This window comes from Lagopus muta, chromosome 5 (assembly GCF_023343835.1).
Source record: "Lagopus muta isolate bLagMut1 chromosome 5, bLagMut1 primary, whole genome shotgun sequence".
In the NCBI taxonomy this organism is placed as follows: Eukaryota; Metazoa; Chordata; class Aves; order Galliformes; family Phasianidae; genus Lagopus; species Lagopus muta.
The window spans coordinates 62,259,168-62,287,057 of NC_064437.1; the positions used below are offsets into that span (position 1 = coordinate 62,259,168).

The 27,890-nt window shown below is 40.9% G+C and overlaps 1 protein-coding gene across 1 annotated transcript in view; it reads right to left on the reverse strand.

Annotated features, from left to right (window-relative positions):
- CPXM2 (carboxypeptidase X, M14 family member 2) overlaps window positions 1–20,808 on the reverse strand; it is a 69,530-nt gene extending 48,722 nt beyond the window's left edge. Inside the window, exon 1 of the mRNA XM_048946598.1 lies at window positions 20,343–20,808. Coding sequence (XP_048802555.1) covers window positions 20,343–20,670 — 328 coding nt within the window. The 5' untranslated portion in view covers window positions 20,671–20,808. The remainder of the gene's footprint in view (window positions 1–20,342) is intronic.
- Between the last annotated feature and the right edge of the window lie 7,082 nt (window positions 20,809–27,890).

A 27,890-nucleotide genomic window follows, 5' to 3' on the forward strand; every position in this document is an offset into this window, starting at 1 on the left:
GGGACTGTTTGGTCTGGGGAAGGGGAGGCAATGACAACATTTGATTGTTAATAATGTAGAAATATGAAAAATACAGAAATATTCATTCTTTTCACAGACATACAAATTCCATCATCAATAAAGAGATGCACTGTGAAGCATCTTGGACCAAATCATTGACCTATAGTGTACAGAGATGGTGACTGCAAAGCTCTCAGTACAAGCTCATCAGATGAAGTCCAAGTTAATCCCTACAGTGTCATACAATCAAGCTGAAGTTGCCATTACACTACAGAAAAAAAATAATAATCCAGAGTCATACTGTGAATTTCAGTTTATCTACACTATTGTGTTGGCTCATCCTCCCTTACAAGCTTTCCTAACTCCTCTAGAGGTAACTCAGACAACCTAATTATTTTTAGGAAATATACAGGAAAATGAAGTGCTTTATGGCTAAGCCTGCACTTCTGAAAGTATTAATTAATATATTCTAAGTAATTTAGAGAAGCTTTCCATATAACAATGAAAACTGCCACGCAGACTGTCTAAATGCTAGTTTGGAAAACACATGCAGAAGCTTTAGAAATGGGGAAGCATAAGCAACCAGAACAGCTTTATGTTACAGATTCAGCAAGCAACGACCCAATTATTTTGTCATTTCTTTAACTAGTTGAAAAAAGGAATTTGAAAATACAGGAAATTCAGCATTTTAATCCAAATGCTGTGTACATAAAAATGTGGTAACAAAATCCAACAACATATTTATGTTTCTCGCTGGCAGAAAAGCAAGCATTCATCCTGCAGGTTTGGGGAAGAGGCTGAGGCGTGGGCATTTCTCTCTTTCTGGGCTGTATCCAATCATGATTTCACATGCAATTTTCAACCATGAATGGGTATTCACTTTAAAAACAACACATTGACAAGATGTCTGGATCAAATTAATTAATTCCAAGGCCTAATAAGAGGCAGGGTATGGATTCAGATGTAATGTTTGCCTCTTCAACAATGATCTAGTGGGGGTTCCAATTCAAAATAGATTTGCTAACTATCTCCATGTTCGTGATTTTCAGTTTTGCTTCTGCTAGCTAGATGGAAAATGATTGTTTTCCAAAGTGTGGCATTGCGAGCCATCACCTCTTCCTTGAAGCATGCAGGAATTACTTTCAATCCCCAGCTCATTTCTGGCAATCTGAATTGACCCAGTATGACTTGGGTATTGCCTGTACCAGGAGGACTAGCTGAAGGTGCAGCCAGCACCACCTCAGGCTGTAATCTCAGCTTGGCTCCGTACAGAGATATTAAACCAGGTCTGAAAGCAGTTTCAGCCTCAGGATAGCCATGCCCTAACGATGCATCTACCACTGAAACTCAGCTAAGAAAGAAAAGCAACAACACCCTTAACAGAACCATCTTGCTTGTCCTTACACCTGCAGTATAGTTATAGTTAATCTCCTGCAAGATTAACTATTCTTTGTGATAAAATTATCAGCAGTCATCCTTGGAAATGCAGATTAATGTTGTAAATAGAAGACGGATGTATGAACAGAGCAAGGAGAACACTCTTGTTCATCTTTATTTCCTAAATCACTCATTTATTTTATTTTCTGCTGGTCCAAATAAAGATGTTCGGGTGAGCACGGATTGTCTCTGCAGCTCTGGTATCTAATGGGAAAGCATTTAGGAAATTACTCTTTATTATCTTTTAAAAAGCACAGCAGACAAATGATTGTTGCATTTAAAGAATGCTTCCCATCAATTTAAGAACCTGCTCATTTTTTTCAAATGGAATGAAAAAGAAAAAAAAGAGGAGCACGTTTCTTTTTCTACTTACACTTTTAGGAGCCATATCACTAATCCTTTTCAATCCACACCAGTCTGAGCTTGTCTAACTCCTCACTCTCAGCTCCGGAAATGGAGAAATATCAGTCCTGTGCTGTCTGACAGGCTCCCTGACGTTTGGAGGCAGGATGTGCTCTGGATAACTGGTTATTCCTTATGATTCCAATGTGTTTCAGCTCCAGGAGCTTTCTCGTTTTACAATACCTAAGAACCTCCTTGCATTTTGAAATGTTTGGGGAGAAAGGAAGTTACACTGTAGAGACAGGCAGGAAGAGGACGAGGCAGCACTGATGACAAGTTGACAGAGAATTTCTCTATGCAGAGAATGGCTTTAGAGCCAGCATAGTTTCTTGTTGCTGCTGACGTCTATGACTTTGCACTAGGGGCTTGAGCCAGCACCACCAGAGTCAATGGAAGAACCCCCACTGTTATCGTAGAAGTTGGATCAGGTTTTTACTATGAAAAAGACCTCCTGACATTTGCAGTGTAACCTGTTTCTTCAGGTTGTGCATTTTCCATCCAAACATACACTGCCAGAACAATTTCCAGTAACACAGCACAGCCCAAGTTCTCTCAATGGGCAATTAAGTATCTCTAGAAACAACGATGGTCAATTTAAAGAATCAAAAGCCCACATTGCACATCTCAGCCTCCACATGGCCAGAGTTCACCATGCAGGAGCATGACAGCGACCAGCAAGCATCTGCAGTACCAGATGGTCTGTCACTGCCTGAGAGGGAAGCAGGGTGATGCCAGCAGGATGTGCTTCAGGTTGTATTTCTGATAGCAATCTACTGCTTTTATCATAGAGTCATAGAACCACAGCATCTTTAAGGCTGGAAAAGACCTCTCAGATCCCCAAGACCAACTCCAGCCTCCCCCACCATGCCCACGTTCCTCAGTGCCACATCCCTATGGTTCCTGAATCAGAAATGATGATCCCACCACTCCTTGGGCAGTTGTGCCACTGCATCAGCACTCTGAGAATAAATGTCTCCTAACGTCCAACCTGAAACAAAAACCAAATGTGTGAGTTTGCCTGTCTAACTTGGCTACAGGCACATCTCTTCTCCAGAGACCTCATTCTCTGGGGGCTAAAAATTCATCCTTCTGACACAGTTTGCTCAGGAACCTATGGCAAAATCACATGTCATAAGGCAGCTGTCATTTCAGCTTCCGATTCCCTATTTCTTTTTCTGGGTCATCCCAAAGTAGAAGCAGAATTTGAGTTCCATTTACATAAAATACTTAAACAAAGGTAGAGAAGAAGCTGCAAATGTATGAAGCTGCTACAGTAGGTTAGTTAAGCCCACACACATATTTTGGGGGATGAAAACTTTAACACTTATATTATCCTTACTATTTTGATCCAGTTTTAGTCTGTCCAATTTCAGACCTTTCTTGTTTTTAACAAAAATTCTTAATGAAGCTTATTTAATAAGTCTAGCCCTATTAGCTTTCTGTAGAGCTTTTCCTATGGAATGTGTGGTTTATGATTCATCTCCCAGTAGTGGAAACTTTTAAAGGAAACTCTGGCAATCTAGTTCCCATGTCTCTAATAAGACTTAGCTCTCAGTTATGCAAACTATTTTAAAACTGCAATGCACCTGAAAGGTGAAATACAAGTAAGAGAACATTTCTGCTGAGCTGCTGCCTGCCAACAGTGTGTTTTGATTGTTTGGCTGTCACAGACAGTCTTTATGGGGGCTGACTTAAACAGGAAAAGGTTCTCCATGCTAAAAAAAAAAAATCATTATATTTACAGTCTGAAGCCATTTGTAGGGGGACATGGGGTGGCTGAATTTTGCTGTTCTGCAGATGTGATCGTGGAAGCGTGAAATTCTCACAGATGTTCATGAGTCACACTCTATACTTGGTAAGGCCCAGCTTTTCCCTGGAAACAGCTCTGTAGGTTTCAGTCTGAGCAGTTTCTGACCATGTTCACTAAGTATTGATATTAATGCATGCTAGTTTCTTCTCTGGCCTGACTTCAGTCCGCCAGATTAATTGAAGAAGTAAAGACAGATAAAGGTTCTTCAGGCAAAACACACTTTGCCTTTATTTGCTTTTTGTTATAAACCCAAAAGAACAAAGCAAACACGTCAAATCTCCTGGGCAGAAGTTAAATAAGCTGAATTATAGTCCCAGATCAAAGATCAATCAAAGGATTGAGTCGATGCCACATTTTCCTATCTAGAGACAACATTAATTGCACTCTAATGCTGCATCAAAACTGTGTATGTTTCTAGTACAAGCAGAATACACTGCACAGGAGTTTAAAATGTAAGAGGCTGTATGAGAAGAGAAGGCTGGATTTATTACTGTGCTGCAGCATGCACTTCTAATGGTTCCTGTTGAATATTTAAAACAAACAATGAACACCTTAAGTTGGAAACCACAAAAGCCTGCTTTGATATGAAGTTTGAGCCGAAGCCTCCTTAGCTCAAGAGGAACATTTTCATGGGCTCCAGGTGAAGGCAGAACCTCAGTGAGGGTTCCACAAACGTCACCCATCTGATACCTTTCAGCTACTTTGGATGATCAGATACTTTTCTTTATTGCAACCCTTTTTCAGAGTCTCCAAGGCCACCAAAGCTACGTCCTCAGCCTCACGGACCTTTTGTGAATCACAGAAAAGGAAAGCTTCCTTCCTGCCACCTAAATGCTGACTGATGCAAGAATCAGTCATCTGCCAGAAGGCTGCAGACTATGCAAGAGTAGAAGAGTTTCCTCTCCTGCCTTTGAAATTCAGGGAAAACTCAGCAGTTCAAGGCAATTAAAGAATAATTTAAGGATTATTTTGATCCTTAGGTCGTATCTGACATGAAATCAAACTTTTTTGGAATTTGAAAAATACTCTTTTGTTTTATTACTACACAGTTTTCTTCCCTCACACATCCAGATTGTTCTCGTGGTGACAAAACAGCACAATTAACAGGAAGAGTATCTATTATTCCTGGCACAGCTGGAGGCAGGAATTTCCAGAGAGCCTGTTCTCTAGGAGTTTTCTGACCTAGACTTCAGGCTCAGGAGGCTCAGCTACACTCCAGATGCCATGTAGTCTCCCCAGAGCTGCCTGCTGCTACTGTCATACATTCTACCTAAGAGATGGCATGATTTGTGATATGGGCAGTACAGGATCCCTGCCCTCCATGCATGGTGTGCCTGAACACAAGAAACATTTCCCTGTTTTTCTCCTGCAACTGGATCTTTCTGCCCATGGTCCTTCTGGGAGGTGGGAATCATAGAATGGCTTGAGTTGGAAGGGAACTGAAGGATCATCAAGTTCCAACCCCTTGTCACATGCAGAGCCAGCAACCTCCATATCTAATACCAGCCCAGGCTGCCCAGGACCCCATCCAACCTGGCCTTGAACACCTCCAGGGATGGATGGGGCATCCACAGCCTCTCTGGGCTGCTGTTCCAGCACCTCACCACTCCCATAGTAAAGAACTTAAGAAAGCACCCAAGAACGTAAGAAGCAGCAGCCAAGCCCATACATCCATAGGAGAAGAAAAAGGTGGAGAAAAAGAAGGCCTGCTCCAGAATTCCCACTCTTCTTGTCCATGGGAACACCAGCTACACTGAGCTGACGTGGGGAAGGAGAGCGGGAGTCACACAGCTGCATGTTCCCAACAGGGTCACAGCTACAAAGCCCTGACAAACGAATTGCTGTGATAACAAGTGGTGTTCAGTGCTATTACTGTATTGAGCTGTTAAGTATCACCACGGGCATAGCCTGAGGAAAGCTTCCAGGTCCTTGTAATACATGGTGCGCCCTTGTTGCTACCCATGGCCTCCAGTCTCTGTACAAAGGAATATGTGCATTTAGTTGCTCTGGGAAAGAAACATCCCTTTGAAGAACCAACAAGTGTTCTATCAGTTCTTTTTATTATAAGCACTGAGTAACATTGACTTGTGTGTTATTCATTTAAAATGTCTCCTCTGTTTTTCTGAAGCACGGGATGAAGACTTTCTGTAATTCCAACTAAAGCCACAAAACTGAATACAGCCGTCAAAATGAGAACCACTCTTTTCTTCCCAGATCTAAACAAACAGACTTAGACAAACAATGGAGAAAAAGCAGTCAAACTGCTTGCAGACTTGCTGGATATAGGACTAAAAGAACCATTAAAATGTGTATCTATCCAATGTGCTCAAGCCAAAAATAGCTTAAAATATCAAATCACTGAGGTATACTGCAGGACCAAAGATTCTACAATAAGAACATAATTGTAGCTATTAAAAATAAACATTGAGACTTGGAATACCATTAACAAGTAAAAAAAAAAACAAGACAAAATAGCTGCTATCATCAGATACTTCAGTGGCCCAATAAACAAGACACTTTTGAAGTGCAAAAATTTACAAATTGAACGATTCCCCTTGAGTCTATTTTACCAAAAATTGTACAACTGCATAAAACAGTTGTACAAAAGTGTCTTATGATACAATCAATTTCTTCCGTGCTCCTACAGAAGCTGAAGCAGTAACTATAGTTATGACTATAGTCATAACTAGAGCACAGTTGTACAGACAAACAGCATAGGCATGAAATTCTTCAAACATGCATAAGATGAAAAAATTGCTTTGGCTCCTGGAAATATGCATCTACAAAGTGTTCTACAAGCTTTAATTGGAGGCAAACCTGGAGTTATATCAGTAGTGAAATTCATACAAACTCCACTCTCTACAAACACATCACTTCACTGAAATGAGTGTTATCTTGTCACTGATATCATGCAATAGACACATTGAATTGGAAGATTGGAAAAGACCACTAAGGTCATCTAGTCCCACCACCTTCTCTCTTCCTAGCACACACACGAAGCCCACAGACATCAAGCAGAAAAAAACCTGAACAATTATAAAAGAGTTCTTCATAGCAGTAATGAACCATTACATCTTCTTGCCATAGTTACTGTTGCCTCCATCCTTAAGTACTCAATTTACACTTGGGAAAGACTGAAATGTGCCACCTTCCAGTAAGCAGTACTTCAAGGAATCACAGAATCATTTGAGTTGGAAGCAATCTCCTTAAATGTCGTCTGCTCCACCTCCACTTAATGCCATTCAACTTCCAATCGAGTTTAAGCTCTAGAATAGACCAAACTGCATTTCTTTGACATTCCAAAAAGATGGAAAATGTGCTGAATATGATATCAAAACAGATGCATTAGGTTCCTTTGATGAAGCAGTCCAAGGCCTAAGCCAAGTGAATGAGTGATGAAGATAGAATCACTCTGCTATTCACTTTTGGGTTCCAGAGAAGGCTGTTTTCTACCAGTTTAGCTCTCTGACTTAGCTCTTGGTGGGAGCCAGCAAGCTTCAGTGCCAGCACCATGGAGCAGTAGGAGCAGTGCCTCTAGGCAGCAGACAGTCATTAGTCATCTTAACTGTGAGTTGAAATGTCAGCTTTCATTTTTTTCATGATTAGAACTAAAAATACACATTTACCAACAGAATGTAGAAGTATTCTGTATCTGTAATGATACCTGTGACCACTTTTTTTAAGAGTCTTTTTTCCTCTGCTGAATGAAAAACAAATCCTTGCCAGTTTTAAGTCTTTCCAAAGGACGCGTGGCCTTTAAGTGGCATTAAAATCCCCTTCCCCTCTAAGTTGTCAAACACACAGCTGCAAACACACCTCCATGCACAAGGCAAAAAGATGCCCAAATATGGGCTGAGCATCTCAGCAGAGCTGACCATCACCACCCCAGCACCTAACTGTGCATGCAGCATCTCCCTGCACTGAGTTGCCCCTCTTCCTACAGCAGCAGCAGTGGGCTGCCCACCACGAGGAACTGTCAAGGAGTGATGGGAATGCTCATTGGTTTGTTTGTGAGCCACCACCCCATGCACGCTGCTCTCAGCTGCAGCCCAGCCCTCCTCCAGGTTGCACATCTGGGCTGAATACTTGACCTATATAGAGAGCCTGTGACAGGAAATACCTAAAATCCATCCAACTTGGTTTTAAAACCTTTTATACAGAGTAAGGCTCGGTGTTACGGAGACACGGTGTGTCTGCTCTAGCAGGGAGCTTAGACATTTACATATTTTTTCCCCCAAATCACATCTGTTGATACTGCTATTTATGAAATAATACAAAGAATTAATAAGAGCAAACTCTCCTCAAAAAGCATAGGAGTCACCGTAGTGCCTGGAGCTGTTACTCAGACAAGGATTTAGGAAGAAAGTTATGTGCTTACAATTAACCTGATTTCAAACCACGTGCTCCTTCCCAGCCCTTAAAAAGGAATGTTTGTATTTTCCTGAGCACGGCAGAAGAGAAAAATAAATTCAGTTGACTTGTTTGCTGTTTAATTAATTATTCTTTCTGGTGGATTTTTTCTTTTTTCTTTTTTTTCCCCCAAGCTTAGCTCTAATACCATACTAGGACAGCAGAAACAGTTGATACAATTACAGTCTTGAATAGTGGAAATGCTTTTAGAGATGGGATGAGAAATTTGCAAAGAGCACACACAAAATAATGGAGGCCTTTTGGCTACACTTGGAAATCCTAAAAACATTTAGGAACTCATGTAACAAAGCTTTTTCCCTTCCTTTAGCACACCCTATGTCCCAGCTGGTGCACCCTGAAAGCAGAGTTCAAACACACCATGGGCCATCCACTGTATCTCCCCATCTCTGTCTGCCCTTAAGCTAGCCATGAAATATACAACTTAGTGAACTTTAAGGAAAAAAAGGAAAAAAATGCCTCAAGACCAAGTACCAGGATTCCGTGGTCTTAAGAGCTCTGTTGATATCTTTGAAATGTTGAGGGCTCAACATTTTTACAAACCTCTGGTCTTCCTGCCTGCAGAAATGCTGAAAGGCATGGCACTCTGTTTTTCTGAATGGATTAAAGGGAAGTTTTGCAGGGAGGCTCTTGCAAAGCTCCAGATCCATGCTAGAAAGTAAAGGAGCTGAAATAGTTCAAGTAAGGTTCAGACAAACATCTCAAACAGTGGGCACCTCTCCAATCCAAATGGCTGAGTGTCCAGAGGTCCTTCCACCTTATTCCAGCTTCCTATGAACTTTCAGCTTTGCGCAGCCCACAAAAAGTTTCCCAAAATTCATTCTGTCTAAACATCTTCTTTGCTTTGTTTAAAAACACTCCTCTGGTCCAGAAAAGGCACTTAATCACAGGCCAAACCTTTGGCACATAGGAAGTCTCCATGATGCAAAGCTGAGTGTGTCAGAGTCTTCAACTGACATCAAATACAAGCTTTTCATGAGTTTAAAATTGTGCGTGTGAATACATATGTTCTTCTTTAAGGCTCACACCAAAAGATGTGCCCTTACTATCCTTTGGATCCTTGGAATGCATTCAAACAAACCCCAATATATACTGCTTGTCTCTAATAGACACTACTCGCACAAGTCTTACAGCAGCAGTAGTCCACAATGTTTCCAACAGACTCTTTTCAATGCAAAGACTGAATGTGCTGATGTGAAATGTTCAGGCCATGATCTGGGATTTATCAGTAAATCAGTCACTGCCATTGAGCGCCCACCCTCCCAACCACCCACAGGAGCTGGAAGCATTCAGTGGGCATGGGAATTCTGCAGTTGGAAAGCAGTGGAATAGAAAAAGTTTCAAGGCAAGCTTCCATGAGCATAACAAATTGTTTTTCAACTCGTTAATTGGGAGGAAAAAAATTAGTTCAGAATTAATGAATAGAAATCAGGAAGTTTTGCAGGAAAACAGTTGCATGCTATTTTCTCTCCATGCTTTCAAAGATCTCAGTGGCATTTTAGCCGCATAACTTTCATCCTAGCATTTTAATTACATTTTGAAAGGTTTCCCATTCTAGTCCTCTCAGAAGACTGTATGGACTCTCTCAGTCATTGCCATTTGACTGGCATCCAAGCATTAAAAAGCACAAAGTATATATTTGCTCTCTGCATATTATTAGCAATGTCAAACAATTCAGATGTGTCTGCAGCAGTTCACATTCCACATATTACTAGCCTTTGTCATGATTTGGACTATTTAGAAAGTAGATCCACATGAATTTTTCCCTCCTTTTCATTTAATAGCTTAAAATAACAATGAATGCCTTCATTTGCTGGATGAGAGTCTTGTTCTTTGTTCATTGTGGACTTGAACTGTTGCTTGCAAGCAGACATCATCCTTTTTTCTTTATAGAGTTTCCAGATCCAAAGTACCAAGCAAGAACTTTGCGGGGAAGAAAGAAAAAAAAGAAAGATTTGTAGTATATTAACCCTCATATTTAGTTGTTTTTTTTTTGTTTTTTTTTTTTCTTTTTAAATAAATGAAGAATTTGATCACTCAGAGAACAGATGCTGTTCCTTATGATTTCAGAAGGAATTTATCTCAGTCCCATTTCTCCCATTTGAGCTGTGCATCCCACCCATCTCTGGGTCTCTGTAGTATCTCCCTATAGCAGCACATACAAAGCACATAGAAAGGTCTTAAGAAGAAAACTCAAAGCTCTCTGCATTTCTATATGGTTTCTCAATCATCTGTCCCTCCACAAGAAGGAAATAAGACTTTGGGAGCCTCTTTTTGTCAATTACACTTATCTGATGGAATACCTGATGTGAAGGAACTGGGCCAGATGTGAGATGCTTCTGAAGGGAGCCTGGAAGACATCTGGACTGCAGTCCTCCAATGGGATCCAAAACAGAGGAGCCTAAGGGTAACACATCTGACCAAATACCTATAAGGAATTCTTCTCTTCATTTGTGATACGTCCAGGGCCCTGGCTACGACTGCCTCTGGCTATTCATCCTTCCCTCCCATCAGCTCTATAGGTCCACTCTGGGAAATTCCATACCTGCAGGCCATTCACAACCCAGATGTACTTTCAGCAGAGTTTTGAGTGGACTTTTACCTTGAAATTTGAAGTATGTAGAGAGTGTGGATTGAGCACTTGGTAGGATAAGACTGGGTCTATCTTTGGGAGTACTTGCCATCCAGTGTGTGATGTCAAATTTCATTGTTTCTGAAGTGTGTTTTGTAACTTCTCAGTATGTAAGAAACAAATAGAAAAAAAAACAATCAGAAAATTCATATTGTTGAGGGTTTTAAGTTCTACTTCAGACAACCACATGTAAAAGGCTTTTGGCTGAAGCTGAAATTTCTGCTGGAGGCCAATGAAAATCTTCAGAAGGGGTGAACTCAGTTCATGAACACAAACTCATGAACACAAACTCATGACACCATTGAAAATTATCTTGGGGAAGAAGGAGTTTATGTGAAAGCCAAAGAGGGAATTAGGCTCACTAGTAAGAGCATAGGTAAGGGAACGTTCACATCCAGATTTGAAATAACTTTTTAAAGAAAATTTGAACTTTTCCCTTCATATGAGAGAAGTTTTAGGAGCACCCTGACAGTAAAGCAGAGCCATAAACCTATCACCATAAAATACAGTCTCTCAGAAGAAAACATAAGAATATTTCTGGGAAAGGTTGAAAGAGGTGGTGTTCAGTTGCTGTCATTTCAAACTCCACGTCTCCCAGCACGCCACAATGATTAGTGCAATCAGGCAGCTTACAGGAAATCTCAGACGTGTTGGAATCAGGAGCTACTTGGCCTCGCTCTCTACTCTCTTGTCAACAGAACTTCCATTGAAATGAGGCCGAGAAGGGGATTGTTTTGCTCACCAGAGTTCATATGAGGGAACGGGGAAAAGGCAAATGTGGTGACAGCAAAGGCCACAGAACTACTGGACCTCTTCATAAAGAAAAATCTGAAAGTCAAGTTGGGTTTTGGGGGTTTCCTATTAGGTTCCCTTTTAGGTTCCAGATGGAAGAATCAATCTTGCAGAGCCAACAAGAACAAAAGTCATGAAAGGTACTACATTTGTGGTAACATTTGGAAATGTGAAGAAAAAAAGCTATGCACTAAGACATGCTCAATTTTGAGTCTATTTACATCTTATGAAGATATCAATGTATTGTATATATCTCAAACATACCAGGCTTGAAACATGGCCTTCAGGCAAGATAATGGAAGAGGATCATTATCTTCTTTGAAGTGATTGCCCACATGGCTAAAATGTTCTCATTACTGATGTGAATACACATCTTGCAGGTAAGCTTGCTGAGTTCATATCAAGCTGCTAAAGCTTAGTATTAGCTCCCATTCTGCTCCCATTCTGCAGCACTTTTCATAGAGTTCAGAAGGAACCAAATGAGGGCTGGGGAATACGGGGATGATTCTCTAGCCAAAGGGATAAAGGGTGAGAAATCCTGACCTGATAATTATTTTGGTATCTGTACTCACTAATAATAGACGAGATGATCAGATATTCAATTTCAGCTGTGATTAATAGCTACTGGAGGTCACTGTGGTCTAGTATGCCAGCTTTGTTGTGACCTTCTGCAATATCAAATCCCAGTGTGTGCACTGAGGCTCAGCCTCAGACAACGCAATAAGGGTTTACAGTTCATTTACGTGTCAGAATATGAAGTCATTCATATTCTTCCCAATGTAAAACATGCTCCTCCAACTCAGAAATATCAGTATTTTGTATAATTTTTTAGAAGACATTATTGTAAGATATATTTTACAATATATTGAGCCAGATTCCCATTTATAAGACAATTCCTTTAAACGCCACTCCAGAATCAGAAAGCCACACTAAAGCTTTTCGTTTAAGAAAAATGATGTATTTCACAGTTTGGAAATGAAGAATTAAAACCTTATCTTGTCTCCATTTATGCTATAATAATATGGTACAAATCCTTACTTCCCAGTATCAGTGTTATCCCATAGAAAGGAATGATTGTATATCTAAAAGAAGAGTTAGATATCTCGGTCTCCAGAACATGCTTTATAATTTAACTCAAACAGAGACAGAGAGATCATCAACTATACCAAGTATTCTAAAGATGCTTTAAATGATCCTCATGCACTTCCTCTGATGTCTTCCTAGGCACACTGACTCTCCAAGTCACCATCTGGCATCTTTTCTATCTCCCTCTTGTTTTTTCTCACCTTTTTTTTGTTGTTGCCATCTTTAGCTATGGGTAAAAAAGAGAAACGCTTTTCCTTTTACACCTGTCAAATTGATTTAGCACTGCCTGTTGACTGCACAGAGAATAAGATGCCTTGCTCCTCTCTTCCAACACACAGCAACCACCCAGAGCGTCCTGTTATTTCCTTTCTACTTGTCATGGCATGGATAGTGTGTTCAGGCAAGTTCTAGAGAATTAACTTCTGCATTAGAGACCTAACTGCACGGATATGACGGCTATGACCAACCTTGAGTGAAATCCAAAACAGACTCCCTTCAACTCATGGCTTATTGAATTAGGAAGGACCAAACCATCCATTAAGATATCTCCCAGGGGTGGAAAAATTAAAAGGTGCCTGCACCTAAGATGACTGATTATTACTATTCCTCTGTTTTCTCTTGGGAAATGACTGAGCTGAGTAAAGGCTACGGGAGTGTTTTGCGTGGACAGTCATTTGATTTTGAAATTTCAGCTGCATCAGAATTTGTTGTTGTTGTTGTTGATTTGTTTTTTCCCCACGAATAAGCAAAAGTGAGCGATAAGGGCATATATTTGTACATTTATTTCAAAGAGCTGCACGCTATAAAACAAGCAATACCAAAAGACATAACCTCATGAAGGTGCAGATCCATTGCATGCTTTGCATTATCATATTAATGTAATCACAAGCAGCTATTCTGTGTGAATATGTCAGTCACATTTCAACTCTGTTCCTAGACAGTGACTTCAGGAGTCCATTTGTTGTGCAGACGAGGAATTGGGTGAGGCTCAAAACTCCAGGAGGAAAAGGCTCAGATTATAAAAATTCAATAAAGGACTTCTGCACCATACCTTCAAATACCCCTACTTCATCTTTTTGATAGTTTCTAAGTCCGCCTAGCTGACAGAAGCCTTCCTGCCAAAACCAAAAAATAATTGAGATTCAATCGTGCACCTTTAGAGTGACCCCTCTAACCAGCTCAATGAGCAGAGAATAACATTAAAAACAACAAGAATGAGCTTAAATAACAAGTAACTCATAAAACTTTGGCATTTCAGGAGCAGGTCTAGGCTCAGGTTCATATTATTAAAATCTATTCAGTGAAATCATCCTTCTTCTAAAGAGCTATTTTTTCACCTTAAAAATTAGTTTCAATTCAGAGAAGCTTGCTGGGAGAATTATCATAGAAAATGGTTTTCTCTAGCATAATCAAATGTATTTATTCTACATTTTTTCTCGTGTTATATTATTCATTGGAGCTGTGGTTAATCAGAAAGTTTTGGCCAATTTTGAAGGCCCCGCTCATTATTCATTCTTAGTCATCTTTGTCCTCTTTTGTTGTAACATTCTTTAAAGGATGGGCTCTTAAACAGAATGGTTCTGTTATGTTTTCTACATATTTCTGGAGGAGAAAATAGAAGTTGATAGATGAAAAAACTCATTAAAAGCCAGATGTTTTCAGCTTTGCTTGTCACATCTGGCAATTAGGATATGACACATGTTATATTAAAATCTATGGGAAATATTCCAAAGAGAATCTAGGTCCTATAAATTCATTCTAAGATCTTGCTAGTTGAAGAATTTTGAGCAGAAGTTTTAAAGTCACAGGAGTGCTTTACTTTCTCTGGACCACACAGGAATGGGAACTAGCTATGAGGCTGAAGACAAAAGATATCAGTGGGTTGGATAGCAGCAACACTGATAGCATTCCTGGTTTCTGTATAAGTCACCTACCATGGAATAGCCTTCACTCACATATCAGCCCTTGTATGCAGTCATGACCTCTGACAACTCTTACCACCTCCTTCTGCTCCCTAACACCAAAGCCTCTACCCTGTCCCCCCCTTATCTCTGCTGTATTCTGGCTGCTGTCTCATCTCTCTCCTCTCATCCACTCTCTACCACATTGCCTAAAGCTATTGCTGTCATTGCTCTCTCCCAGACCCCAGCCATCCTCCTGCTGCCTGGCTTTCAGCTCTGGCATTCCACTAAAATGCATCTTGCCAACATTTCTAATGAATTCTTCCTTGCTGCATCTCTGAGACATTACTCCACCTTCAGCTTGCCAACAAAGTTCAACAAGCGCCTTCAGAAAACTGACTTTAATGGCACTCTTGCTCCTAGATTTCCTTTAAGCCTAGAAGCATGCTACCCATTTTACATCTCCCCTTTTCCCATTCAGTCTCATTTCTAGCTAATCCCTCCCCAAACCCCAAAATTTTGGCAAGTACAAGCACCTCTTCCTTCTATATTTCCTTCTATTCTAGCTGGAAACCAGTACCCTAGAAACCTTTGCTTATGTATTTTCAGTTATCCATTCCATGTCTTTCACTCTCATCTCTTCTTCAGAGCAGACAAGCCCACATTTTAACTATCTATAAGACCACAATCTAACCAAGTACTTAACTCCACACCCCCCTCAGATATCTGTCCCCATTCTGTATCTATCAGCAGGCTGCCCAGGGAGGTGATGGAGTCATTGTTTCTGGAGATGTTTAAGTTATAAAGTTATAGCACTGAGGGAACTGGTCTCTGGGCATGGTAGGGTTGGACTTGGTGATCCTAGAGATTTTCTCCAACCTTAATTATTCTGTGATTCTAATACCTTCCCAGTTCTCCACAGTTGACATCCTTGTTTCAGCTTTTCATTCACTCGCTGAACTCTCCTAAATGCTTAAGCATTTCTCACCTCATACCAGAAACAGAATGGAAAGCTCAGCAATGACAGCAGAGCAGCAAGGTCCCAGCCTACAGCAAGCAAGAATTTGTTCAAATATAAAAGCCATAGGCACAAAAATAAAGGACAAAATCTGCTACCTTCAGAAGGCCTCCAGTATGCAGGGAGCTCCAGCAAGACTCCCTCACCTCCACTGCCAACCCTTGAATGAGGTCTGGAAAGGGTTGGTTCCTGGCTTCCACCCTTCTGGTCACTCAGCTGTATTTCATGCACCTGAGCTGCCCTGGGTTGGCCCTGCCTTCCACCAGGTGCTCAATCACTGCTTCAAGCTGTGACTTTGCATTTCAATATCTCATGACATATCTCATACAGTATCTCATGACATTGGCCATGCTATCTTCTCTTTGCCTTTTGTCTCTAATGCCTCCACAGACACCAGCTGAGCAGCAATTTCCCCCCAGCATTCTTAACTTACTGCCTCTGATAGGACATACCAATGAAGGCAGCAGCTTTCAGCACCTATCTGGTCAAAACCTGCCTTTGTGCAGCTTTTTGCTTGGGAGGAAGCATGTCTCCTTGACCTCCTTTCAGACTGGATTAAAACTTCCTTTTGTCCACGTGCCTCATAAAGCCTGACAGAAAGCAGATTTCCCCAGGCTCATCCTCCTGCTTTTCATGATGATGAAAGAGAGCTTTTTATTCCCAGCTCCGTCTGCTGGGGTTATGGGCTGTCTTATGTCAGATGCTGAAAATTGATATGTGGTTCCACTAGATCTTGACCCATGCAAGATATACAGAAACAAATCTAACAACAACAACAACAAAAAAGACGTTGTTGAGTGTGTGCCAATATTACACAAAAATAAACAAATATGAGGGAAGTGAAGAGTGATGTATCTGAAGAGTTTCAACAAACTTGGCGAAAGAAACAGACAAGGAAGGAAATTGTGGCGTATTTTGGATTGCCCAGAAATCAGGCAATAGAAGACCTGTGGAATGTGAAAAAGTTCACTAAAAACCATTCTGAGCTCTGCCATACAAATGAACACCACTCCTTTATTTTCCAGTAGCAATCAGAATTGTGCTATAGACAGAAGACGAATCACCAGCACAAGTATAATTGTCTAAGTCAAATTTGTTTCCTAGGAAGAATTTTTGCCAATGTTTGGTACATCCCCCTGTTCTCCACTCCCTGTGAGCCTGATAGATGGTCTCAAAGAAAGCTCTGTAGATGGTATTTTGGAAAGCATGGTATAATCTTAGACTTGAACAGATATATGGAATAGGATGTCTTTAGCATTATCTTTCTAAAATCATTTCATAGTTATGCTGAAAAGCAACAAAAGTATAAAGGAATATTTAATTACAGAGATAACTGTGGCAAACTCAAGCACAATAGGAGCGAGAGTAGGAACTGATCGAGAGCAATATGCAGCATTTAAGCATTTATAAGCCGTGTTCACAGGCACCTCAGCCCCATAAACCTCTCTGAGGTTAAATTTTGGCCCATGGGCAGACAGAGTTGGTGGGGATTTACCACCCAGGTGGTGGCTGAGATGGCATTTATTAAATTCTATTGAAAAACTCATAAAAGAAAAACACTGATGTTAATGAGACTCTTTCCACTGATTTGAATGGGCTTTGGATCGAGGCCTAAAAAAGCAAAGGTGGAATTAGAAAACTGAAATATGTATATACAGAAACCTGTCAATCCAACTGCTTACCTTCCAGGGATGGCCTAGTACCATTTCATTTGCAAGTCATCTACAGGGCAAGAAAGCAGGCTGATGTTACTTTATCTGAATCACGTATTTTGCAAATATTGGTTCTTAACTATATTTTAAAAACAAAAACAAAACACAGACATTGCAACCCCACTGACATCCATAGAATTTTTCCCACCATAACATTTCACAGATTGAAATGTTTGTATTCTCACACTCTTAATAATTAGCTGAAATAAGCTGAGCCTGTGTTATCTGCTACGAGCTGCATCCTTCAGCCTGCTATGTTTGATTTCAGCTTTGATTCCAAGCCTGGGCTGATCAGTACCAGCTGCTCAGCCAAAGGGCAGATCACACGTCCCCAGCCCTCCGCCTCCTTCATCCCAGCTCCAAGCCAGCCTATTGTTTGTTACAAATAATTAATTCCACATGCCCCAGCTCCCAGTGAGCCTCACAAAAAGCAGACTTTTTGTGTTTATTGCATGTCCAATAAATTAATTCCAGTTCTGGATACACGTATAAACATATGGATGTATACGCGTATATACAACATGTACACATATTCACACAGCCAGACTTGTAGCTGCTGTTCATGGCTGTTTGGTTATCACCATAAATATTTCTATTTGTCTTTCTCAAGGGCTGAATGTGAGAAATTACAGGCAGGTTTTCTTATTTAGTCCCTTCTGCATGGTTCCAGATGTACACGTATTCACTTCCAACAGATACCCAATGATATGGCATGGGGCTTTGGTGTCCCTGCACTGCCTGGACCTGTACATCTACTCTTTGCCCATGCCAGACTGCTGTGTGGTGTCCTTGCTTGTCTTTGGGAGAGGGAAAAGGAAAGAATTCTGATACTGCAGCCAGAATTTTTATTACTCTCTTCAGATAAAGTTGCCTGAAACTTCCTTTTGAATATGACTCTTGTCTTCAGTTACTTGCTTCTTCAACAAACGGTAGCCGTACTCTTTGCTGAGTGTCTGAATAGGTTTTATTAGGGCTATTTCAGTTAAAATAGCTCAGCTGCTCCTGAGGAAATGCATTGCATTTCACTATACTGTAGCAGGTCTAATAACCAACTTGTTGAGTTGGTGTCAAGGCTCCGTGTGCTGGAGCAAAAGTTTGGTGCAGGGGATCTGTTGTATGTGGTACCTATGCAAAAGCTCACAGGCTCTAAAACATCTTCCTGTAGGTGGGAGCTGTGTCAAAAAGAGCACACGGCTGCTGTGGCAGCAGCAGCAACTGAGCTGATCCCAGCAATTTGGTGGCACATCATGAGTTTCTTCCATACTTGGCCTTGTGCCCATCTATGCTGAGATAGAGGAGGAGGCTGAGTTCAGGACATTGGGCTGAACATGGAAATAACATCTCCCTGAACTCAGAGCCAGGTAGGGTGGAAAGCAAAAAGCGGATACTAAGAGATTAATCCAGCATGAATCCAGTGGTCAGTGCACAACAGGGTGTATTCTCTGAGGGTTTATGGAAGGTTTGTTTAAATTTTCTTATTCCATCATTTCCTGTGTATAAAAGGAATGTGATTCCATCTTGTTAGGAAGTGACCATATTCAGAATGCCTGTAAGACCTCAGTTTGCTCTCCCAGTGGATAGACTTGGAATTTTGTGCTGCTTTATCTACAGTGCATTAAACAAATCAGGTTGGAAAAGGAAGAGGGATGCACAATGAAGGAGGGTGATATTGGTACAGCTGCTGCTTCTCTGCACCTGCAAGGTGCTCAGCAAGGTGGATGCCTGTTTGTGCTGATGAATGAAAACTGCCCTCAGAGATTACAAGCCATCCTCATTGCTGCCACTGCGTTTTCTGGAGTAGTTAAAGTGCCAGGGAAATTGGGAAAAAGCCAACAGGAAAGGCAAAATCAGAGCTAAACTGCAGAATACTCCTCTACAGGTGGGAAAATGGTGCTGTCTCTACTCTTCTGAGGAAGAGCAATCCTGATACCTAAAGGCTTAAAAATCCACTGTTCCCCAGATTAGATAGAAAATAAGCAGTATTTGAGACCAAAAAGCAGCTAGGCTATGATGGAGCCAACGGCGTAGATGTCTCATGTCTCCATTCCCCCATAAAGGCGCTTGTCCTGCTCTCATCTGTGATCTCTGGTTGCCCCACAAACAGCTTTGAGATTTCACAAATAATATTTCCTTATCACTATTCATTATTGTAAAGTCTTTGTGAATCAAAAACTAATTGATTTCTATCCACATTAACCTTCAGTTGAAAATTCTGTATATTCTATTGGCTGGATACAACAAGGAAAAGCTAACATGCCTATACAATTCTTGCCACTCTGTTTTGCTGCTCTGCATGCAGCAGTGCCTTTGAGCTACCAACTTTATGCCCTGTGCTATGGCTGTTGCCATGAAAAGTTTCTTCCTGAAGTAAAGAGGAGCTCAGTCCTTAGCAAGTGAGATTTGGTGGTGCAACTAGCTGTTAATGGGAATGACTGGCTGGTAACAGCTGACCCAGCTCCTACACATTTTAATAATGTTTGCATATTTTCAGCCAATCACATGCAGAAAACGCAAAGGAAATTGCAGGTGGTCTGTTTTTAATAAGGAATTTTAGTTGTCGCTTAATTTCTCTGCTTTACAGGCTGATAACAACATTGAGCTTCCGTGACTCGGTCTATTTCAGACAAAATCTATGTCTACATATCTTCCTCTGGAGGGCTTTAAAGCAAAACCTCAAAGAAAGTCAAAACTGTAAACAAAATCAGCTCAGGAACTTCTCTTATATTCAAGAAACTGGGGACAGAGCGAGGTGTCAGCATTTACTGACAGCCCACACTGCAGAATCTGTCCCTCCTCATTTACTCATAGAACTGCAGCTCTCACAACAATCCAGCTGTCAAGTGCAATTAAGAAGGAAAACCATCCTATCTAGAGTGCAAAATAATTAATGTTAGCAATCCGAAAAGCCTTCCCTTGACAAGGAAGGGATTAAAAAGCCTGTAAAAGTTCTGTAGAGCTGTTCAGCAGGATATTAAACATAGTGCATTGCCAGCATCACCACCACAAGCATATTATTGTTATTAGTACCAAGACTGCCATTAGCAGGATATTCATTAATGTTAAAAGTCACAGTCAGTGTGAGATTCAGAGCCTCTGAGCTCTGGAGGAGGAGGTGAAAAGTTACCTGGTGGAGGTTCAAGAATGGCTTTTCCTTTTTTGCTGCTTTTCTTCGGTTTTAACTCTTTCCTGCTCGGTTTGAACCCTGGGTGTTCCTCTGGCTCTGAAGCACGGATAGTTCCTTCCTCTCCGGGTTGCTCCGTGAAAGAAAAATACTCTTCACCAGGGTATGGAAAGGAGTAATAGTGATCCCTGTTGCTAATCTCTTGCAGATAATAATCCTGTTCGTCCATGGGGACAGCCCAGGACAGACCCCCCAGCATGGCCAGCCCGAGGGCACAGAGAGCAGGGAACAGCTGAGAGGAGCATGAGCTTCTCTTCCTAAGGGCAATCATCAGTTTTTAGAGTTGAAGCAAAGCCCCCAGACCTTATTTGGCAGGAGGGGAAGCAGAGGGGGGATGAAGAAGCCTGTCTGCAGAAAGTTCCTCTGCTTGGGGCGAGTTTGCAGGAGCCGTGCAGCGCAGCGGGACAGGGCTGGGAGGGAGGGAGGGGGCAGGCGGGATGCATGTGATCACTGCGCTCGGCAGCCAGACAGATGGATGGATGGACACACTGGAGAAGGCAGGACAGGATGCTGTCTTGGCAGGTGTGACCTCCAGCACGGCACACTTCCCTTTGCTGTTGTTGTTTTCTTTCTTCACAGCTCCGGAGAAAACCCCTTGCAATTCCTTTAGTCGTCCCGCGTGCAGCTGATCCAAGGGAGCATTTATTCAAAGAACAGTGAAGTTGGCAGCAAGCCTTCACCTCCCAGCAAAAGAGTTTTTCCATCCCTGGGAGATGCTATGCAGGATGGGGTGGGCACTCTGAGCCCTGGGCAAATGCTGACATAGAATGGAACTGTGTCCCATCACCCTCATCCCGTGTGTGATGGATTATATACCTTTTTGCAATGTGTTTTCTTTTAGCATCCATCTCTAGAACAGATCGGAGCTTCCCTGGTTGCCCCAAACAATATAAATACACACGTAGCATGTGCCCAGCTATGGGCATCTCCTGGGGTGCAGGGAGACACGCCAGGAAGGACATGTTTCATCAGTAACCCTTTTTCTTGCTCTTCTTGGCAAGATCCCAACTTCTGTTCTCCCTGAAACATCTTCCAAGCAGATTAGGATGCACTGTGCTGGCAGCTGCACACATGCAACCCAGTGTTGTTAATGGAATCAATTTGTCTGGGAATTAAATCTTATCTTTCATCTTCTTCATACGTCCAAAATACCATTCAGTGCTGAAGGAAATGTGCAGCAGTTGGCTCACGTGGAATATGCATCCTCTCTCCTGTGTTGAAAATACCAGCTTATATTTTCATCATGTGTATTGTATTTCTTCCCGTTGCCCAGTCATGCAGGAGAAAGCATTACATCTGTTACTGCACTCTCTATTCTGCCTTTTCAATCACAGTTTGTGTATGCAGCAGTTTGTGAGGGCAGAGCACGGGCTGCAGAAAATTTGCACAGTTTTGCTACTGTTTGTAGCACAGCCAGACTTCCGTGAGTAGTATGGATTTCCACATCTTTACAGAAGTTGCAGAAAACTTGGCTTTTCCATGTCATCATTAATGACCTACTTTTTTGGTAAAGGAGCTTTGGCTGCAAAGTATTATTTAACTCATTGCAGTGGTAAAAAATGTTCCATAGAAACTGAAGACTATTTATATTTCCATGCAAAACAGGAAGTATTTTCATGCAAGACAGAGTCATGTGTATATTAATTAAAGATTGAGGAATATGATTTGGGGCAATTTTAAATTATTTGCTTTTGGCACCTTTACACATATACATTTCAATAATGTATGCCTGCAAAGATCATGTATTTTCTTTCATGCACATCCACTGTTCTATGATACGACACCTTTTCTATAGAGCCAACTTATCATTTTATGCATTTTATCTATTTATATTATATAATACTACATAATATGTTATTTCTTACCTGTTATATTATAGCAATATTTCACATCTGACTTGGACCTCTTTAATGGGTGTATACTACCTGTATATATATAGATGCACTACTATAGCTAATTGTAGTACAGCAAAATCTTCCCCAGTCAATGTCAGGACTTTACTTGTTTGATACATGTAAAAACTGACATTGAAGTGACACAAATTTCCACTCAAATGTTCCCCAGCACAATACAATACCTCACTATCCATGTACCCAATAACTGATTTCTGCGTGCTGACCTTGTCTGATGTGTCTACTCATGTCTGTACCTACCTTGCCTACACTTCTTTTTCTCAAACTTCAGTCCTTCCTGCTGATTTATATTTCCTATAACTTGGTTAGTATACAAAGAATAGTCCCACAAATAGCTGTTGCTGCTATGGGTACCTGTGGGTCTGCCTCTGCTTTTAGGGCACCCAAGCTGCAATGCCAAAGACTGCCTCTGGGCAGAATTTGGGTATTCTGAAGGAAAAGCAGTTTTCACCCTTTTCTTCTCTTTTTTTCTTTTTTCTTTTTTTTTCAACATCAATCAACACCCTTGCAATACACAACTCACAAGAGAAGAGATATTTTTTTCTTCTTAGAGCAGCATGGGAGTATTAAGTTCACTGAAGCCTCATTAGTTGAACGGAGAAATATTTCCAGCTTAAGAAGGGCTGCTCCCTACTTTTGCCTGTGAATTATCACAATAGCTTTTAAAAACTTGAGTTGATATGGAAGGAGATAAAGCAAGCTAATATGTTTGCAGAATGACTGCAGCTGGCCATGTCCTCCCTCCTGGAACAACGCCACGACAATGTTTAAGTTATTCTACAGTTTACTTGAAATCTTTGTTCTTCTGAAGTGAAACAAAACATACTGTTATCAGCGAACAAGCAGGGGTTTCCCTCTCTGTTCTCAAAAAGTATTTATTTACAGCATTATGGCTTCTCCTCCAAGCCATGTACTGTGAGCCAGCTCCACCAACACTGCTGGGAAAGGAACCTTTCCAGCTTCCCCTGCCCCAACAAACTGCACTTTTTCATATTTCCTATCCCTTGAGATGTTTTTTCCCAACTTTTGTTTCATTTATACCAGTTTGAAATTCTATGGCTTTAATAATGGACTTGGGAGAAGTGGGCTTCAGCCTTGCTTCCCCCTGCCTGGCTTCAACAACCACATTTTCAAGGAGCTCTGATTCAGGAATGAATTTTTGCTGAAGGACAGGTAGGGTTGTGTGCCTAAGTGCTGTCCTGGTCCAAGGTCTCTATATTTATGCCACATTATATATATTCACACATCCCTTCATTAATTCTTCAAACTGGACAGTGACTCCTGCAACCTCTCATTGAACACATACATCATTTTTTTCTAATTGAAGAAAAGCTTTGTGGTTGGAAACAAAGGCGAAGAACCAAGCATCTCCCTTCCATTCCCATTCCCTGGTAACTTCCTCAAGTAGCACATAAGGTTTCTATACACATTGGCAACAAAACAAGACTAAAAATAACTTTTCCTCTGAACACCAGAAAGTTTCTGTCCTTCTCAGGTCCATAGTAAATCATGGAGAACAGAGTGGAGGAAGAGAACAGAATTAGTTTTTAAGCAGTCTGGTGGTTTTTTTCCACATAAAGTATTTACTCCTGTTGTCAGCAAGGTCAAAGCATCTTAGAGGAAACATTGGGAAGAACAAAATAAACTGCATTTAGTGTTTATAGGTTTCTTGAGTGCCCGTTCCTTGTGTAGGTTACAGAGAGGGATAACAGGTTATCCATTGTATCCATCTGGGCTGTGTGCATCCTGCAGCATCCAGGCAGCAGCAGTGGAGCTGGTTGGATACATAAACCAGTTCTTATATGGAGACATTCTTTCATTGTTAAGAAGCGTCTGATGTGAAGCAGAATATCATTATTTTACTGGGTGGTGGCTATCAGAAACGTGCAGGAACTGAACTTCTGTCTTCTAAGAGCATCAAATAATGGTACAAAATACGAGTGAAGAGCAGTCCCCCTCTCTTCTGAGCAAGCTGCTGTTTTCTTTATGAAAACAGACTTTAAAATAAACACATGGCATTAATGAAGGCAATTATTTCTTTCAGAAATTGCTTATTTGAACTGCTTAGCAATGCAGCATGTGCCCTGCCTGGGGAAATCAGCCTAGTGTATTCTCTTTAACTTTTCTGGTAAGAACAACATGACCTTCGGATAATCATTCAGCATATTGCCTTTGTGCTTCTGTCTGAAGGAGCTCACATTGCCATGGAAACAAAAGTTCCTTGTTCTTTTCTTCTTCCTTGTGCTATGATATCATTTTTTTGCTATATGAACCCTTTTCTTAGCAAGAAAGGGCAATGTGGGATTTTCATGTTTTGAGCATCCCAAAGCCATCTTAGGTGACACTTCAGTTCACAGCAGAAATGCTTTGAACGTGGCTCAGAGGCTGCATGCATCATCCTTGTTATTCAGGGTTATTCAGATCAGAAACATTTGCATCAGCCCATTTGCACTGGAGAAGTGAAAAGTCTCTGCATACTTTTTCCAGAGTTTTCCTTTCTCTTCTACACTGAACGGCTGAGAAACAGCATTTTGAGAAAGACAATATTAACCCATACACAAAGCCAAAAAGAATTTCTGGTATTTTTGCAAAGAATGCAATCGTTTTTTTCTTTTTTTGTTTTCTTTTTTTTTGTGTTAGTGGGAATTGCATTTCTCCATGCCCCAGAAGGGCTGTACACTTCATGTTGACAACACACTGCCCTGGGATTTGGCAGCCACTGCTGGGTCTGTGCCAGCAGGGTTATCACTGGAAAGGGGACTGAAGAAGGTGCTACATTCAGAAGTCTGTGATATTAGCAGTACAGAAAAGATAGACAATACTTTTTTTTTCTAATGTTATTTTTTTTTGGCTGATTTCTCTCTATTTGGAAGACTGTAGGTCTGCATTAGTCAACAGTTTCAACTAGAGTTGTTTGTGTTGATCAAGCTAGAGCAAGTTTTACACGTCTTTCACATTAACTGTAAGATTGAGCTAGCATTAGTGCCACAGAAATGTCTGGATGACAACAATTTTAAGGAATAGCAGGAGAAAATGGGAAGAAATACCCTGGTTGTGGGTGATGTGCAGCAGGAACGGCGTTTTTGCTTTACTTATACAAAAACAGCCACTTCTAGCAAATTCCCATGGACCTACCTGCCAACATTTGAATCTCAAGAAGTAATGACTCTCACATTTCTGTCTGGTATTTCCTGGACCAAAACTGCTGTACGTGTGCCATGCAGAGTGTGAGCAGTATGTTTAACACATCCCAGGCTGCAGCAGCGAGATGCAATTTGTTGTCTGAAACCAACTCAGGAGACATTTTTCCCTGGGATTTGGTCTGTATCTGCAGCCTGAGAAGTCATGAGCAAAAATCCAGAAGGCAACGGATAAATATAACAGTCTTTATCATGCTAAATAAATGGTGACATCATGAGAGTAGTCCTTAAAAATTCTGTATTTAAGGACTGCTTTTTAAAGACAACAGCAAGGAATGATTCCTTTCAGATATGAGTGGTATTTGTGGCTGTGATCCATTTGGTCTAATAAATGGATAATGTGATACTTCCACAACAACTCCGTCCCCGCAGAGCTTCTATCCAAATCTGGATTTGGTGACATGTTGGTATTTATAGCTGATTTATTTGTTTGAAGGTGACAAAAGCCGATTTTGTTAATCTTCATAATCTTGTGTTTTTGACAATATGCTGTAAGTACTTTCCATAATGGATTCACCTATTAAAGCAGTACAATACAAGAAATTATGTGAAAGATAGTCTCTGAAATGAGCCTTCACTTGTCATACAGTAGGCATCAAAGATTCATGTCAGACTTACATTACTGGATATGACAATATAATTCACAGCTGTGTAATAAACTTGTTGGAACCTGACTTATAGCTGTTAAAAAAGGACTTGTGCCAGCATGCTTGATGAAGCTGTTCAAAAGGTGAAGTGATCAGCCCTGAAGATGCAGTGAAGCTTTAAGGCAATGCAGATGTTTACTAATATGCGGCATAGCATAAATTATCTCAAATGCACCGCTTTGAGAAATGCATTAAAGTGTTTCTTCATGGTGATCCTGGGCACTGCCAAGAACACAGGATGGGGAAAAGGACAGGGCTCTGCTATAGTAATCACTGCATTTTTTAAAATCTAATTCTTGACATTTTTTAATCCATCTTGAGTATTTCAGTTCCTAAAATCACAGAGCAGCTTGGATTGGAAAGGAACTCCAGGAGATCAGCCTCTCCTTTTTCCTCTCTCTAACATGTAGACTACAAGATCTCCAAGGAAGGTTTTATTTCTCACTATGCGCTTGTGCAGTCCCTTATTAATGGGAACTGCACTGTTCAGGATATTCTTGACTTCATTAGAGTTATATCATTAAGAACATCATTAACATTTGGATTACTGAATTTGAGTTTTAGAGACACTGAACTACAGTCAAATGCAGCCCAAAATACAGCTCAGGCTATTTTCTCTTGCTCCATGTTGGGTATGGCAAACACAGAGCAAGTGAAATATCTCAGCTTCACTTGGGGTCAGGTAAGCTTGTCAGCTGAACAGAGTTATTTCCAGAAGCATCCATCAGAACTTAACAGCTTACGTCACAAAAAATGACAATAACAACAAAAATTATTTTTAATGCAAATCACTGGTGACTAATAGTGAGTGAGAACTGCTGCCTCCTTTGGAACATTATCCAGACAAATTTTCTTTCTCAATCTGTACTGAAAACCAGAAGTGGTACAAAGCAATCTCTAGGTACTCCTGTCATCCATGTAGAGGCTGTTATTGCCTAAGAACTTCTCATCCTCTCCCATCCATATTTCCTGCACATCTGATTTGGGATTAGCCACCTTTAGTTTGGCCTTGGCATGGGTTGGTCTAGCCCTGAGAGCAGCAGAGATGTAACACAGTGCTTCTCCTGATGCTGAGACATCACCTACCCAAGCGAGCTCCCCTAAACTTCACTGTTGCACCAAGATTTGAATACAAACTTTGCTGCCAAGATCTCCATCCACACTTGGTGTTGTGTTCTGCTTCATTATACCTGCCTGTTGCTCAAGGCTCAGTTTCTGTGAGAAATGCAGAGAACTTGCAGCAGTTTTGAAATGAGGTATTGGAGCTCCTGACTGTACTGACAGCAAGGCTGGGAATGGGAGATCCAGGGACTGGACACTTCTTGAGCTTCAGAGTTGGCTTCTGATTTATGGAGGACTAACACTGCTCTGCCATTATCTTCCTTGGTTAGCTTCACAGGTGGTTTGAAACAATATTAAATGCTTTGCTTTTATTTATTTATATTTTTTTTTTTTAAACATAAACAAGTATTTTCAAACACATTCATCATCCAGGTTTCATTCACTTCAGCTCCAGATTACTTACAGGGAACATTACCAAAGGTTCTTCACCAGCAAATGAGAAAAAAATGAAAAGCTTTCTCCTCTCTCTCTGTCTCTGGAGAACTCTGTCATGCATTCAGATATTTTGATCATTTAATACTGAGTGACAGCTTTAGAATTCAAGAGTACTTTGTATTTTAATACAAGAGATTACAATCTTATGAGGTCATGATGTACAAGTCATTTAGA